The following is an 18,292-nucleotide window of genomic DNA, read 5'->3' as shown; positions in this document are numbered from 1 at the left end:
TAAAATATACAAATGAATAAGACAACCAAACTGTGAAAATGGCTGAGGGCAGAGATGAACTGACATTCCTCCACCCAACAGATTATCTTCATGGGTCTGTCTAATTACACAGGCAGTTTTTGGCAGAGGTGTTCACTGAAACTTGGAACAGGGTGGACATTTTCATAAAACTGCTTTTTCTTTTTTCAGCAGTTGTTATTTTAACTTTTTTGTTTTCACTATCAAAATAGTCTTAGCACATACTCAACCTTTATTTTTAAGTGTGAGTTTTATTGGGTTAGATAAAAAAACAATATTTCAAGGTTTTAACAAAATAAAATAAAATTTATGTGCATGACCAGAGTAATGGCTCTGATGAAACTGATATTTCTCAACAGTTCTGGCTCTAATGTTCGTGTTACAGCGTAGCAAACATGATTAAAAATATGTGGAGCCTCTGAGGCAAAAAAACTACTTTCCACGTTCCTGAGCGACACACACACGCACACATGCTCACGCACAAACACAAAGACTGAAGAGTGAGTGAGAGAGAAAAAGAATGAGACAGAGGGAGGGCCAAAAACACATACAGACTAGCAGAGCTAACAGAGTGCCCACAAGCTTACTGATCCAGTGGTGAGTCACTTCTCACTAAGCGCTGACAACAGAACAGGTTAGAATGTGTTATGAAAAGTCCAGCTAAGGAACACTTGAGCCTGTCCAACATGAGGTGAGTTTAAACATATTGTTTTCATGTCTATTTCAAGCTTGTTTTGTCGCTTAACATTTAAAACAATCTGCCTAGGTTGTAGTTCCAATCTTTCAGCACATTCTAAATGTTGAATTGAATTTTCACATAAACCTTTATTTGCAATAGTGTCCATGATGGCAGGATGAAAAAAAATCATTAAGTGAAACTTAATATCACTATAAAATAGCACACTGTTGTCATCATGATGATCATAAATCTGTCTTGTTATACAGTCAAGAAAGATAGATATTTCTTAGTTTATTATGGAGGCACATAAAATTTACTAGTTGATCTAAGGGGTGGAAAATGTCACCTTGATGGACAATACAGTGTTCTAGCCAAAGTAACTCCGTCAGTTAGTAGCTTTCCATACTTGTCATTTAACCATCCACCAGGTAAAAGGTTAGACAGGAAGTGGAAAAAGTGGCAGGTTTCAATGCCCAGTAGTAACATTTTGTAGGTCGTTTGACATATCGACTGTATCTTGTCTTAAATATTTAAGCCCAGACACAGCTCTAGTTGTCCACTGCAAAAAAAAAAAAAAAAAAATCAAACAAACAAAACTAACTGAAACACTACACCACACCTCTCACAAACTGACATAGATGTAACACTGTCTGGGAAGTTGGATTTAAACTTGAAGTTTTAAAAACATGCTTAGTGCCATCTTCTGTCAGTATGGAATGTGATGTCATGTGGTTGGTTAGTTGGTTGCGGCTAACAGGCTTACATTACTTTATGTTAGCTAACTAGTGACAGAATGGATAACTCAGAGGACACTAAAACTAAAAATCAGTCTAAAGGGATCATTTTTGGGCTGCAACAATGAGTTTTACTTTCCACTTTCACTGTCTGTCTCTTTAGCAGTAAGTGGCTGTAATGTTTGATGGCTAGCTGCATTCAAACAGGAAAATCCATATGTTTGCTGTAATGTTCATGTTTTTAAACCACATTATAAATAAGATAAGTGTGGAAGAGCCTGTTTATGTCATGTGACAGGTTGTTCACCCGGACCGACATGCTGGAGTTAGAAACTTTTCTTTCCTCTTTAAAGGTTGCATTGCTTAAGGTTTCCTTAGTATAGGAAAGCAGGAAAGTGGGCATTTTTCACTTCCTCTACTTAAATATAATTTACTGGTTCAGGGAACAAACCTACAACATTCACATCCTTGAATGGCACATTTTTGCAACCATGCAAATTATACTTGCCAGTTTTAGATTAGTATTGTTTTATATATATATTTTTTCCTTTCACTCACTCTTACTTCAAGGATACCAAAAGGATACCAAAGCACTACTGTGTTTTTATGTACAGCCTCACACAGCTGGTAGCATGGCTAAAGATCCTAAAGCGATGTATTTATCCAGTTATTCACTGAGCATAGAAAAACACTGAAAATCCCTCTTTCCAATACCTCAACTGTATTATAAAAGAATGAAAAATGTATTTCAGTGCTATGAAAGGTGTATAAGCTCTTGTGTTAGGAAGGAAGTGATATAACACAGAACATATTGTTTTGTAACAAATAGGATATTTAAATCACAAAATAGCATTAAAGTGACTTTTTTGGGTGGAAGAATTGTTGAAATGAAAATTAAGTTTTTGAGACATCTGGAGTATGTTGTCCTTGACGCATTCACTATTTCAGTTTTCACTACACAGGCTACAGGCAATGGGCTTGGAGTATCTCCGCTTATATCTGGTTTTCATCTTTTAATGAGATGTGTTGATAATTATGAAAAGATAAAGATTTCAGGTTTACTGTATGCTTAGAGACACTCCTAAGGCAATCAGCCTCCTTAATTGCTGGCACCTGTGAAGCCCCAGTGGTAAATAAGCTAACATCGGGGAGATTTGAACAGCTGCTGGTGTCTATGTTGCCTGCCTGATAGTGTATGTAAAGTCTTCTCTAAAAATCTGAGCAGCTTAGTCATTTTGAGACGATTACAAGTTTTAAGGTATATTTAGAGAAAGCAGAAGTAGTGTCCAGGATGTGGTGATTATTCAGGGATTTGTTTGTATACTGAACTCACTGGATGTCTCCTGCTGCTCTGCCCTCTTAAATGTTTTCAAACAGTTTTACTTTTCCCAGTGTGATTTATTTTAGTTCTTTACTGCTTCAACTTATGTTGAACATTCAGTTATTATTTAACTGTAAGGTTGAATGCTCAGAAGCCAACCCAGTTAATCTTCTTATCTTTCAACTGAGAAGATGTCCAGAGAAGCTTATCCTGAGCAGACATAATAGTTGATGCAGTAGTGGACCCGTGCCCACTGACACTGCAGCAGCTTAGAGACGATGAATGCAGTACATGTGAGTGTTGCAGCTCTGCCCTACTGCAGCTGCCTCACTTTTCCCACTGTATCTAATTAGTTTTTCATTGTAATCAGATTTTATCTCTATGGGGGAAAGTAAAATTATCACATAGCTACTATTTTATCTTTATAATTAATGTCAATTTTCATGGCAGTATCTAAAATGTTATTGCATATTTTATGACTTATATAAAGATATGATCAAGATGTTTGACAAGAACACAATTATCACGTTTCTCAACAGGGCACATTTACTACAAAGCAGCCTTCTGTGCTTGTGTGTTGTGGTGACACACATACATATACACACATTTATGGCTTTAGAAAGCAACAGTGGAGGCTGCTCAGTGAACTAAAGTGAACCCCTGAATCCCCAGAGTGCTGGATCACTCTAGGGCTACTTCAGTTAAAAGGAAGCTTCTTTAGTAAACAATAAGATTTGTGACATTATTTTGATTTTTTTTTTTTTTGTTTGTTTCATGTCATATTCAGTGCCTGGTTTTAATCAGTCACTGAATATGACCATTCATTGATTACTCATTCTCTGGCAACATTAATAGGACACAAAACAAGGGCTTATAGGTGGAGTCAAATGCCACTGAGACAGCACACATTTCTCTTTGCTGAGTATTTTTTCCTTTTGGGTTTTGCAATAAAACAGAATACCTTAACTCTAATTCATTTTTAATCCCTCTTGCTCTTTGTTTGTAAACTCCTCCTTAAAATGCCTGAAACAAAAGCACCTAAACAAAACACAAATCTACCCACACTATCCTGTATAATAGAGCTTTTACATGGTGGATGCTTTGATTTGTTGGGTGTGACTAATAACATCTGCAATTATTATGTTCCAGTTGAATGTAGTAATTTACCACAACATTGAGCGAGCATGTGCAGCTGAAGCGCACTAGCAGTGAAACATGGAAGCAGAATTTAAAGTTCGTAATGTTTTCTTTAATGCTTTCCTGACCAGAGTATTGATTTGAACAGAGCAGACTGTAATGATTTGTAATTATTCAAGACTCTCCAGAATACTTTTGCTCTGTTTTGCTCTAACGCCCTAATATAGCATCACTCTTTTTTTTTTTTTCTTTATTCGTCGTGTGGCAATAGAAAGCATTTGTCTTATTAAGCACAGGTGTTACTTCTATCAAATATTTAGCGATTACTAGAATGCTTTTTCTGTTCTTCTAAATCTAAATGTCTGTTGTAACAAAGCTGTATTAAGTTTGAATAATTGTTGTTATTACTTTTCTTTTCCTAGTTTGAGGGATGCTGATGGGAATATTCAAACGCTGTGTGATTTAACTTGACATTTCCCTTCTGAAAGAGGCATTCCTGCCATGTTTATTCCCAGTCATCTGTTAATGGATTGGATGTTTTTCACTGTTTGTATAATTTGTGATTTAGTTCTTCAGTTCACCCTGCTTTGGCATTTCTCCCTCTAGAAGTTTCTAGTTAGTAAGATGTTTTTGCTGGTATTTGTTCAAGTTTTCCTATCTGTCTCCCTTAAGGTAGAAAGCTTTTATTGGAAATTCTTACAGGAAAGTCGTGGTTCTTGAAAACAACTTTCACAGCAAGTGGTTTCTTTAAAAAAAGTAACTGTCAGAGTCGAAGCGAGATGACGATAAGAAAGTACTTTTGAGGATAGTTTAGATAACAGCAACTAATTTCATTTACTGTATTTATCTTACTGCTCTTTGTCTATACGGCAACAGTGCTGGTAAAGAACTTTTGATATATGATAGAAAAACAACCTGTGCACATAAACCATGTGCAGCATCTGTCCCTGCGGAGGACGAACATGATAACTTAAACAGAATCATCAACCAAGTGCAGCTGTGTTTGTGCACAGCATGTAAACAGCCTCATTAAACCAGAGTAAAGAACACTCATCACTGAAGAAAGTCTGCTGCCAGATACATTTGTCATATCAGGGCAGTGGGCCCAGCACTGCCAACACATGTCAATGAAAGAACTGTTTGCCATCAACTATTGACTGCTGGGTAAATGTCAGATGCAGTAATAGATCTTTACACTTACTGGATGACGCTTTCCATGGCATATCAGAGAGATATCGCGGCTTAATGACTGATAGAACTGTTTGCTGTGTCTTTCACAACCTGGTTACTAATTTAGTGCATAGCTACCCTTGTCAAAAACTTACATTGTATTGTAGAAATCATATATTACCAGGAGAAGACTATGACTTGTTGATATTAACTTTATCATCTATTTAGGTTGAATATTTACAGAAATAAAATTAATTAATAACGTAATATATTAATTCATCACCTAAGTTATCAGCAAGCTATAACTTACTATTATGGTCCAGTTCCAGGGTTTTGGGGTGGTTTTGGTTTTACTCCAAGCTGCTCTGTCTCTGTAATCCTCTGATCTGTTTTTATTTTTTTTGTGTTTTTTTTTTTTTTAATTCATGTTGAGCATTAATAAATAGGCTAGCCTGTTCTTACCAAGTGCACCTTTGTCTTGCATTTGAACCCTAACTACCCACACAGTAAACTGAAAATTAAAAAAAAAAAAAAAAAACATGCAGCAAACCATGTGGCAGCACAGTGATGCAGTGGCTAGCACTGTTGCTAGCGTAGCCTGCATCTTTCCCTAAGACAGCTGGGATATGCTCCAGCACCCCTGTGACCCTGAATTGGATAAGCAAAAGAGAATGGATGGATGGATGTGGATTTGATCCAAAACCATTCTGCAATTTAACTTCATATAAGAATTCCCACAATTCAGTAACCATCTGTATGTTGTCTTGTTTGAAAGTGAATGCAAGATACAAAAAAAAACAACGGAACATTTTTATAAACTTTTCACTTTTTTCCATCCATTATACCATTGCACTATTGTTGGTCAAATTTGGACTGTAAAGATACAATGGAACTTTAGCCAGCTGACCTAATTAACACTAACCCAGCCTAATGCAACAACAGTGCAATAAATATTACTCTTAGAGCAGGTGTCATGCTGTTCAGTTGATTTGTCCTGTTTACTAAGAAGAAATTCTATTTTTAGTTTTCCTCTGAGGCTTATTTGGTAGAGATTTTGTTCAGAGGATAGCTCTGCTATAACTTCACAATTGAGTCAAATGAAGACTCTCTGGATTGTTTCTGATGCTCTCTGAGTTTATCTTTGGTACTTTCTGGTACTTATAGTCTTTCAACTTTATGTACCAGAGAGTACCAGAAAGTTTTCTGCCACTATGACAAGTGTAAACTACTTTACAAACAGATAATGTACCTTCCAATAAGACTGTCTTTTACACTGAAGTGTATAAGACTTATATATATTATATCTACTTCTCGGTCTTCATAGTCAGAAATTTGTTTACCCCACTGAAACAACCATCTGATGTGAGGGCCTCTACATCATCAATCAAGTCCTAACTAGAGTTGTTTGATGTGTTGTGAGCACATCTTTGTGTCATTTTCTGTTGTTTTTATTCTTCCAGGGGTTTTATACTAATCTCATTTCTCCTTTCAGTTACTGTACACAATTGGATCCCGGTCTTTAAAGTTGCCATATTGCCAAAAGATCTTTTAAAAAATAGACCACTCATTACTTGTAACAAAAAATGGAAACTTTGTCCTTGTTATGCTCTTATCTGTTGTTACCTGTTTTAGATACCGGATGAGCCAGTGCAGCTACATAGTGTCTTTTATCAGCAATTATGGAGCAAAAGCAAAGAGAAAAAAAAAAAGAAAAAAGCATTCACTCATCCAATTTCTTATTTGGTTGTCCACGATAATTTGAACATTTACACCTGGTCATAGTTAGAATGTAAACAGTGTCATAGTTACAAGGCGTTGCCAGTCTATAAAATTTAAACATGACACAAACAGTGATAACAAATTATCTTTCTTTTTTTCCTCACGTGCTTGGGGAGATTCCAGCTTGTCTTATACGAATCTGGCAGTGAGCCAGCCTGGGGACAATAATTAACTCTGAGAAGATTTTGTACAGTATACTGTGTACACAAGAGATTATGTGTAGGTGTTTTGACTGCACTACGTACAACTCTGTTTTGACACACCACAGGACTTTTTAAACAAAAGAAAATAATACTAAAAATTTGAACAGAAGTCTGCAGCTTTGCCAACATGTTGGTGCAGATTCCTTTCACAGATAAGGCTGTACACCACAGAACAGAAAACATTTCTCTTGTGGGAATTGTACATTCATGAGAACCACAAAAAATTCAGCAAGAGGTCACACAGAAGAAAAGAACGGTTCATAAGAGGAGTTAAACACAGAAGCTCATATCCTGCTGGTTAATATAAAATCTGATAGACATAAGCTAAAAGCTCTCAGTGTTTGCAGGAACATGGCAATTTGGCTTACCTCTCTTGGAAACATTAATAAGGAATTTGCCTGAGGTAAAAAGTTTGAGTTTTCTGTGGTGGCCCTGAGAGATCAAACACAGTGGAACTTGAGGAAACACTAACAAAAAGAAAAATACTACAAAGGCACACACAATTTAATAGATGTTGATTACAAAGGAAGTTGAATAGAACACAAGAGCAGTAGGAAAAAAATAAAACTTTACAAAACAGAAGTGTTCTGGAGGAGAGAGTGGAATAGCTACGGAAGTGACAGAAAGAAAAACAAATGCCTAAAAGAGGAAGTGAATTTATCAAGTTTGCGAGGGAGAAAATGATGCAAGGCAATGTGTGTTTTAATTGCATGATTCAAAACATACTATAGATGCATTTGATATTAACCATTTACTGTTAGCTGTTTGAGAAATAGCAAGATCTCCATAGAGTTAGTACAACAGGTCACACAGATCAAAAAGTCTTAAGCTTTAGGTTGTTTTAATAAAAAAAAAAAAAACGTCCTACTGACTGCAAATGATCTGTTGTTGTTTAGGTTTATGCCTAACAACCACAAGAGAAAGCTATCTGAGACTACACTGTGGTTGTTGCTGACTACCCTAATGTTTGGCAAACTTATCTCCTTTTACAACTGGTGCACTGATCTGTATCTGGATGACTAATCTGAGGAAGGGCATGCTTAAATTAATGCTGGCACATATGAATGCCGAATGCATTTCAGTCACGCCAGCAGATTATATTTGGTATCAATCAGACTTAAATTGCTGCTATGCGTAAATGAAATTTCTCCCACCAACAAAACATCAGTCCAACAACTTGAAAGGTCAACTTATAATAATCAATAGAAATGATTCATCAGATCTACTCATGACTTCTGCTGCTGTGTTACATATCTACATCTAGACAATCAATATGAAGTATGGCCAGTGTAACTAAACTAAACTAAATTGCATGTACAGTCAAAATTTGTTTTTTGCTCCATTATATACAAGAGCAGCTGGTGAATGATATGAGTTTGTTTTGTCTGGATTAGCATTGTTTTCACATCTTAGCATTACTATCCACCAGTTATCACACAGGCAGGCCTACAAACCAAAAGATAAATGTAAAGAGAAAAAGCAACAGGAATGCAGATAGGTGCTTCTGAACCCTGATGGAGTTATCACAAGACAACACTGGGATCAAAGAAAGATCTTGCATGGTACGTTAATAGGCAAGAGTCTGGTAGTTAGCTAAGATTAAAACACAGCTAAATGACGTCACGTTCACTAGTGGACCAAAAAAGATCTATAATTTTTTTAATATTTTTTTTCACCCATCAGTCCACCCACACTTACTCCCCAGTCCCTGCTTCAGATGGAGAGAAGTCATAATTTCTACAAATGGTTGAGGCCACTGAAGCTTCAAGGAAAACATATATTTTATAATGGTCTTCTCAAAAAGTGATACGACAGAATCTTGCATATTCCGTTAAACTATCATTAGATGAACACAGATATCTAAGAAAATCTAAGTTTCGACCTTGATGGTTAAACAATTACCTATTAATAGTCCCGTGACTGCAAGTCTTTCATGTTCACATACCATGAATGGGTATTTATTAACCATGTTCACTTAAAGAGCTTGGTATTCACAATTTAACACTATTAAAGTCACAAGAGAAATGAAAATATTACAACTATCAATATCCTTTAGTGATATCTAGCAAATGATCTGAAAGACTTGGTGCCAACTTGGGGTTAAACTTGAACTTGGCACTAAAATGACCAAAAACTAAATAAATGAATAATGAAAACATGGTCTCATGGTTTGAAATATGGTTGCATTTCAAATTATTTAAGACAAAATTATCATTGTTATACTATTAATATAATATTGATAATGCTGATTACCAGGGGAAACATTACTTTACAACAGTGCCTTTATGTGATGTGTCTTATTAAGTAAATGTTATTGATGTTTATCTGATCTATTGCCAATTTCCAGGAATAGCTGTGCACTGAGGCCCAAGTCAGATAGCTAATCAGCATTACTGTTGTTTTGTTACTTCCCATACAATGTTTAACTGACAAATAAGGAAGAAGATTGCCAAAGTAACACACACAGATATTGATTCAAAGAACTGTCATGTGACACTTTTTTCCCTAGAACAATATGTTATTCACTCATTCACATGAATAGTTAGAAATGATGAGTAATTGATTCAAGTGTCAGTGGAATGTTATGAGAAATTACATTTCCCCAATGCATATATTTGTGGATAAATTATATATCTGTATTTTTTATTTATATTTCTGGCAGAAATATATTTCAGAAATTAAAGCATCAGTTTATCATGTACCATCAATCTGTTAGATGTAGCTGAGACAATGAATTAAACAAAAATTATGTTTAACAGGATGATGATATATATATATATTTTTTTTTTTCCTATCCAGACTGTCACAAATGAACAGACAGTGCTCTAATACAGTATACTGACCTACAATTATCTAAAATAAACAGGGCAACAATGTTTTTCTACACTAGCCATATCCGTACAGAATTGTTTATTCAAGTCACATCAATTCTGGAATAGATAAAACAACATTGTTTTATGAGCGTTATAAAGCTTTCACGTGAGGGCAAAAACAATGTGTAACCTTGAGCTACTACTATAAAAGGGGAGGAGAATTTGAAAGTGTCTGCATTACCAGCCTTAAGCAGAAAGCTAGACTTCACAGGGTAAGTGCTGTGTGATGAAAAAGTTGCCGTTGTTGATGTTTACTGAGGGACCAGTGGAAATGTATATTGTAAATGGATGAAACTAATGTCTTTTTAAATGCAATTTTGCTGCCTGAGTGCATTCAATAAATGCAGTGATGTGTGTGGTTTCTAGGTCAACTTAACCTGAAAAAGAAGCTAGAAACCAGTCATTGTCAGACACACTTATAACTCAACAGGAAATTATGAAATTAAATATGTCAGAAAAAAGTATTGCATTCATGCATCTTACAGGAATTAAACGTTGGTTTTGTTTACTATTTTGTAGAAGTGGTGTACTGTTATGTGTCACAATTTTGCCCAACACTGATGATGCAATTTCAAAAGTACACATTTTTCTCTGATTTGTATACCTGCATGTGTGTGTGTGTGTGTGTGTGTGTGTGTGTGTGTGTGTGTGTGTGTGTGTGTACATGTTTAGACATCTTTGTGAGGACAGAAAATTGGCATGCCACTGTACTTGTGGGGACCAACAGTCACTTATGGGGACAAAATGGTCGTCCACACGAGTTTGAAGGCATTTTTGAGGGTTAAAAATTTGGTTTTAGTGTCAGGGTTACAATTACGTTATGTTTAGGGTTTATGGTTTAGGCTAAGGGTTAGGGTTATGCATTCATTTTGATGTTAACGGTTAGGGTAAGTGGCTAGGGAATGCCATGTCCTCATTAAGATATGAAGTGTGTGTGTGTGTGTGTGTGTGTGTGTGTGTGTCTGTCTGTCTGTCTGTTATGCTTACTACTCAATCACATCTAAAATTTTTGGATTCAGTTTACTTGGATTTTTTATGCTCAATTCAGTTAAGTGAAAATAAGGAAAACTGCAAAAAGACCTAAAGCCATGAAATTGATTTTTTTGTTTTTTAAAGTACAGAAGTCTAAGGCTACGTTGACACTGCAAATCTTAATGCTCATTTCCGATTTTTCAATCAAATCCGATTTTTTTTGTCTGGTTGTTCACACTACAACTAAAATGTGACAGCAAACCCGTTCCAGTGTGAACCATCCACGGCCCTCAAAGCGACCCACATGTGCAAAAGAAGACATCGCACACAACGCGCTCTGTTTAGACCCAGACCAAACAGTATTGTTTGACCGATGGCCCTTAATTAAAAGACTTGTTTCAGACTTTACGTTTCCCAATTTTGCTTGAAGTTATAAAGTTATTGTGTTATTTACATATGGCCTAATAATGATCCTTATTGCTGTTTTAGAGAGGAGCGGTGCTTCAAAGGATAGCTGCAGATTTCTGTCAGAATCTGCAGATTATACAGTACAAATAAAATGTTCACGTTTCTCCAACGTTGTCTTCCCAACAGTTTCACTAACATCTACACTGGATGGCCAGGAAGGGTTCACGATGTCTTCTCAGGCGCTTCTCCGGCGCTGATAAATGGCGTCTGTCTTGTGTCAGTGACGTAAAAGATGGATTTAATGCGACATGACCGTTCAAACAGCAGTTGCTTTCTAAAACATCAGATATGTATCGGATTCAATACCACATATGAAAGTGACCTAGATCGGATTTGAAAATATCGGATTTGTGCTGTTCAAACTGTCATACCATGATCGGATATGGGTCACATAGGGTCAGAAAAGTCGGATTTGATGCGCTTTTGCCTACAGTGTGAACATAGCCTAAGAAATACAGGAAAGGGGATTAAGGGAAAGCACGTAGCCTAAAAGAGCACTCAAACACAGAATAAAATCTGAATGAGCATTTTCTACTGAAAGAAATGTTCTACCGAAATTAATGTTAATGTTTAATGAAACGTTACTCAAACTATAATGTGAATATCTATTTACTGTCTATGAAAATAAATAAAATGTTTTGATAATCTTGCCTGATCTTGTTCATTTCCAGGTCTAAAACAATGATTTGGAAGTTGATCCATTTCAGTGGTCTCCTTCTTGGAGCTCTCACATTCCCAACTCCATCTTCACTCCCCACTATCAACACTGAGGAAGGACCCTGTCAGATCTACAACTCTGACCGATCTGCAGACTGTCTGGGAAGACAGCTCGACAGTATCCCATGGAGACAATTTCCACCCACACTTGAAGAAATAGACCTCTCCTATAATAAACTTCAAGCTGTTTATGCTTATGACTTTTTCCACCTCCCTAAGCTTCGTATCCTCAAGCTCCAGTACAATAACATTTCATACATTGACAATGATGCCTTCAGAAACAACACACTCTTGGAATATCTTGACATCTTCAATAACTCCCTGCAGGAAATTCCTGCCAGAGCTCTGACACCTCTCGTTAATCTAAAACAGCTCTACGTGTCTAATAACCTTTATAAAAATGCAACTTTGGCTGACTGCTTCTCCAAACTTTCCAGACTCCAGGTTCTGTCCTTGGGTGGCCCTTTGGTGATGGGTCTTAAAAAAGAAGATTTTCAGCCCCTGAAGAACCTCAAGCTCCAAATATTTGCTATTAAATGTTCCTCCCACCTCCGTTACTATGAGCCTGGAAGTTTAGAAGTCATTCAGACAAGTCAGATGGGCTTTGACATGGCTATAGACCAACGCCCAGATGCTCTTGTTCACATGCTACGGGACATAGCTAACAAAACATTCACAGTCATTCAGTTTCGCAACCTCTTTGAATTCACATACTACATGGGACAGGAGGACATTTTTCAGGGTTTAAAGCACATTAAAGCCAAGCAACTCATCTTTCACAGAGGAAAATTCAATGAGAACCTCATAAGGATGGCTTTAATCAATTTACAAGCAACCAGCATCAAAAGATTAACACTTCAGTACATTGACTTTGCCCGTTCGCCAACATTTGTTGATAGTGGTGCAAGTTCCAGCATCACAGACCTTGCACTGGATAAACTGGATCTTTGGTGAGTATTTTGGTGTCCTACAAGTTTGCTCTGACAGTAGTTTACATATCTCACTGATCTAAACTGCACCACTGCATAATTCTGTATAATAATAATAACTATAGTTCTACAAATGTTTACAACTGTTTATAACTTGTATAGTTTCATATTTATATCCTGTTCATAGCCTGTACATAGCTTGTACACTCACTACAGCCTGTACATACTTATAGTTATAGCATATTCGTAACATACCTTCATACCGTGTACACTGCAACATACCCATAATAGACCCATTTTTGTAATATATCAATATATCTATTTTATTGCTAATATATATTTTGTAATATATCTATATTATTGCTAAGCACTTTCTGGATGGATGCAAACTGCATTTCGTTGCCTTGTACTTGTGACATGTGCAATGACAATAAAGTTGAATTCTATTCTATTCTATTCTATTCTATTGGACCGTAAAATGTACATCATAATATTCATCTTGTAAATTATGGTCATACTTAAACAAGCAATTTTAGTCACAAGGTTGTGCAGCGCATCATAGGGCACGACTATCAAGGAACATAACAGGGCTTTAAATTAATGATCCGAAAACAGCAGCTGCACTAAATACGGTAGAGCTGCACAAGAAGATGATGCTACGAAATAGTGGGTTTGACAAGTATTTTGTTATGGCTATTATGCAATTCCTTGTTACAAAGTGAAATTACATGAATGTGAAGCTCACTACTAAGGTCATACAAAAATACGCAAACTAAATATCTTTGTTTCTTGTAGGTATATCAGCAATCCTGATGTGCTACGATTTGATTGGCGTTTCACCTGGTTCAAGAAAGTTAAGCAACTGTCTATTCAACATGTGTATTTCAACTCTGCACCCTGTGATTCATGGGTTGAGATGAACGGTGTGGAATTACTAGATGTCTCCAATAATCGACTAAAAACTGAGTTTGTATTCAACCAGCGATGCAATTACAAGAACACCATGCCAAATCTTCATACATTCAACACAAGCAACAATGAGTTCACCAGCTTAAAAGACTTATCATCCCTCACAAAAGAATTCCAGCAGCTAAAGGTTTTGGATTTCAGCTACAACAAATTAGGATCTGCTAAAGATAGCCAAAATTGTGTCTGGAAACAAAATATCACCAAGTTTATTGTTCACCATAATAACTTCGTAAGTGAAGCTCTCAGTTGTCTGCCAACCACAGTACAGTACTTGGATCTGTCCTACTGTGATCTGGACCAGCTGGACATGAACTACTTTGAGAAAACCACCAACCTCAAAACCCTTCTACTGAGTGGGAATAAAATTAAATTCATCCCATCTAAATGGGAAAGTGCATCACTGCAATCGCTAGCTTTGGATGGGAATTCATTTGGCCTCATTAGCAAAAAATCCTTTGAAGATATGCCTCAATTGTCTCAACTTCAGGCAGGGAACAATCCTTATCATTGTACATGTGAGCTTCATGCTTTCATCCAGGACACGATTTCGAAAGGAAAGGTAAACCTCACAAACTGGCCTGAAAACTACAAGTGTTACCACCCAGAGGCTTTGCTCAACACAGTCATAGCCAAATACTTTCCGGGTCATGTAGCATGTGACATCAGACTGGTTATCATCATCTGTGTTGCAACCACCACAGCAGTGATCTTAATACTTATGCTGATTTGCTATATTTTTGACCTCCCATGGTACACTAAAGCAACGTACCAGATCATCAGGGCCAAATACAGAGCTCACAAGGAGAAAGCAGCTGGTGATTTAGAGACTTTTACCTACCATGCCTTCATATCCTACAGCCACTCAGATGCTGACTGGGTGAGGGACCAGCTCTTACCCTGTTTGGAGAACAACAAGAACCCCTATCGCCTATGCATTCATGAGAGGGACTTCATGCCGGGAAAGTGGATCATCGATAACATCATTGAGAACATTGAAAGCAGTCGTAAGGTACTAAAATGTATTGTGGAGTAAAAGCACCCCACTACACACCAGCACATTAAAAGTTACAGTAAATTAAAGTCTTCCAAAATGAGAAACAACTCACAGCAAAAACCTAATTATCTCGGCGTACATCTTTTTTAGGAACTGCAGTTTTAGTCAGTTGATCTCTCAACTGGCAACATCACCCAGTGGTAGTGTGTGTCATTTTCACATTCAAAGGCAAAACAAAATAGCTTACAGTCAACTGGTTCGGTAGTTGCCACTTCCCCTTTGCACTTTTGAATCTACATTTCAATTTTAGATGATGTTAACATCATCTCAAAACTTGCCTGACAACTTGTTGACTGTTGGAATACTGAGTCTTAAAAGTCTAAAAAAGTAAGTAATGGTGATATGCCTACGGTTGGTTAAATGGTTGGTGAATATAGTCGACATGTTGTTTAGCATCTCATCATTGTTGTTTGGAAATTGGTAGGAAGGTATAAGGTAGAGACCCTATAGTAATTTCCTTTCTGTTATTTTCTTTATTCCTAGGTAATGTTTATTCTCTCACGGCACTTCGTTAACAGTGAGTGGTGCAACTATGAGCTGTACTTTGCTCAGCAGAGAGCAATGGGAAAAACCTTCAGTGATGTCATCTTAGTGGTTAAGGAGCCTATTGATCCAAACTCCTTGCCCAGCAAGTATTGCAAGCTCAAGAAGATGCTGAGTACAAAGACATACCTGGAGTGGCCCCAGCAGGTTAACCAGCAGGCATTTTTCTGGGCACAGCTGAGGAGTGTTCTGGGAAAGCCAACAACCCAAGAGCGGGCAAACAGTGTTAAGAGAAGAACCCTATCTGCGGGAAGAATATCTGTGATTGGTCCCCCTATTGAAGAAAGGGTGCCAGAAGAAGATAAGGTGACTGTGGAAAAAGACACAGAACCCAAAAAAGAAGCAAATAAAGAGCCATTAAATCAAATACCACTGGTGGCATTTTAGCCATTAAATTAAAAAGAACTATTAAACAAATGCCTTTCTCAGTATTTTCTCAGTAAAGACTTGCCCTCAAGTAACCTTTTTGTGTAGGCTATGCCAACAAGGGAGCAAAATACAACATCTCATTGTGATAACAAAGAAAAAAACAAAAAAAATCCAGCAATCTGTCTGCCCAAGGCAGTCTGTCATGTCATCCCTGACAGCTGAGCTGATGGCCTCTGCTTCACTTTCCCTCAGTCTCTCAGGCCAGGTGCCCTGCTGACAGGCGCTGAAAGGCCGGCTCACATGAGATCTCCCATGTTGCACTCTGGATAACAAGCAAGGTCCCAGGAAACCATGGTGACAGGTGCCACACTGTGAAAGGACTGTGCACTGTTACATTCTTGGCCCTCAGAGGTTTGAGATCATGAATGTTCAAACTCAGATCAGGCCGAGTCAAATGAAACCATATAGTAACAATACAAGTGATATCAAGTTGTAGAGCAAAAGCTTAGAAACTGGGGAATGGGAATGCTCCATCAATCTGTGTTTGTGTCAGCACTAATCCTTTTTAAGTTTTCAGTGTAATATTCAATGTGTTTCAAGCTGAATACTATTCGTATTTTAGTGAATACTGGAACTTGTGTGCTTGTTGTTCTGTTTATTCCTAAATCCATCCCTCATGAGTTATTATTAGCTTTGCTGTTGGCATACATTGCAAAAGCACACTCACAGAGATTGCTCACTTGTCACTTGTCATACTTTCATTGGGCCCTCTATGAATCACTGTTTCATATAATAGCTAATGTTTATCAAATATTTGTTCAGTGTTCAGTGTTATGATTGTCACCAGGTATACTCTAACTACGGGAATTAGAATGAGTTGTACAGACAGATAGCAGATACAAATCCAGTGCCTGAATTAAGTTAGATTTAGTTGTCTTTACACATGCTTTAAATAAAATAAAAGCTGCTGTATGATTAAGAAAAAATGGCAAAAACTGTTTTGCCAGTTGATAAATGTGAAGGTACGTTTGTCATATATTATTTGTGATGGAAGGTTTTTGTTCTAAATACTGAGTCATCCTGTCTACGTTACTACTATTTTTAATCATTTGGATTCAGTAATGTAATACTTTGATTAAAAAGAAGCATTATTTTGTTCATCAAAAATTATTTTTGCTGTGCTCTGACTTGATTCATGTTTGGTCATTTTAAATTTAACTTTTTTAAAACAGTGTTTTTAAATGAATTTCACTTTTATTTTAAAAATGACATAACTACTTTTGTGTTTTGCCATTAATGGTAATTATGCAGCCTTGCTTACTTACATATGTGGCCAATAACAAAGTTTGAAAATGGCCAGTAGATGACACCCTTGAACTTAGGCAGAGCTGTGACACCACACAGCTAAGGTGTGACGTGCACCAATTTATCAGTTTGCTTTCTAAATGGGAGAAAGCTCATATATATTACTTCCCTCTGCATATGTGAAATGCACTGTGTAACCAATTGTTTCTTTTTTTCTTGATATAAGTAATGTTAACGTGCAGTCTATACAGACTTCAAATGCTTTTGTATAGAAACGCAAATGAAGGACATGTTTCATTTTCATGAAGAGTCATATTATACATTCTCTAAAATAATGCAGTGTCTTATTTTAATGTCTTGAATAATGCTGGTCATTCATAATTCATACTGTGCAGATGTTGAAATGAATGAATAAAAACATATTCCGTTTCATTTTGGCAAAAGAGTGATCACTATATGCACATTTTTTTTAAAACAGCTTTTATGAGTAATCAATAATGGAGGATTTTATTCCCCCACATGAAACACAGAGTGTTTAATCTCCAAGTAATATGTTCCTCACACCAAAAATAAAAGGCCAGTTTGGTCTCACCTGCTGTCTCAGACCAGTAGATACCAAATGTAAGTCGGTTTGGTAAATTTTTAACTAGCATGCAAAAAGCATTGGCATTACACAGGCTACCAGGAGATACTGATGTAAATCAACTCTTAACAACCTGACCCACATTTAATTTGTATTTCTACAAAAGTCAAGCTGTCATTCAAATATAATCAATATCTGACTTGCAAATGATATTTAAAAAAGCATTAGTCATACTTGATAAGCTTACACAAGACCCTAGAGAGGAAAAGGGGAGGACTACTACAGCCAATTTGCTTTATTCTTTATGTTGCTGATTTTAATATTGGTTGTTTCAGATTAACTAATTTTCAGCTTTTAGGCCATCAGGGATATTTGTAGGCATTTTAAAATGGAAATTTAAACAACTATTTTATAGATTTTCCAAGCTGCACACATGCAATAATTGTACTTCTAATGCAACATAAATACA

General features: G+C 36.6%; 1 protein-coding gene across 1 annotated transcript; it reads left to right on the top strand.

The window, feature by feature from the left end:
• The first annotated feature begins 534 nt into the window (after positions 1–534).
• Positions 535–17,672, top strand: tlr18 (toll-like receptor 18). Its single transcript, XM_003450307.5, has 4 exons — positions 535–709; positions 12,026–13,021; positions 13,796–14,978; positions 15,507–17,672. The coding sequence occupies exons 1-4, from the start codon at positions 666–668 to the stop codon at positions 15,951–15,953; spliced, it is 2,670 nt and encodes an 889-aa protein (XP_003450355.2). The 5' UTR covers positions 535–665; the 3' UTR covers positions 15,954–17,672.
• The last annotated feature ends 620 nt before the right edge of the window (positions 17,673–18,292 follow it).

Source organism: Oreochromis niloticus, linkage group LG11 (genome assembly GCF_001858045.2).
Source record: "Oreochromis niloticus isolate F11D_XX linkage group LG11, O_niloticus_UMD_NMBU, whole genome shotgun sequence".
Lineage (NCBI taxonomy): Eukaryota > Metazoa > Chordata > Actinopteri > Cichliformes > Cichlidae > Oreochromis > Oreochromis niloticus.
This window is presented reverse-complemented; position numbering and strand designations above follow the sequence as displayed.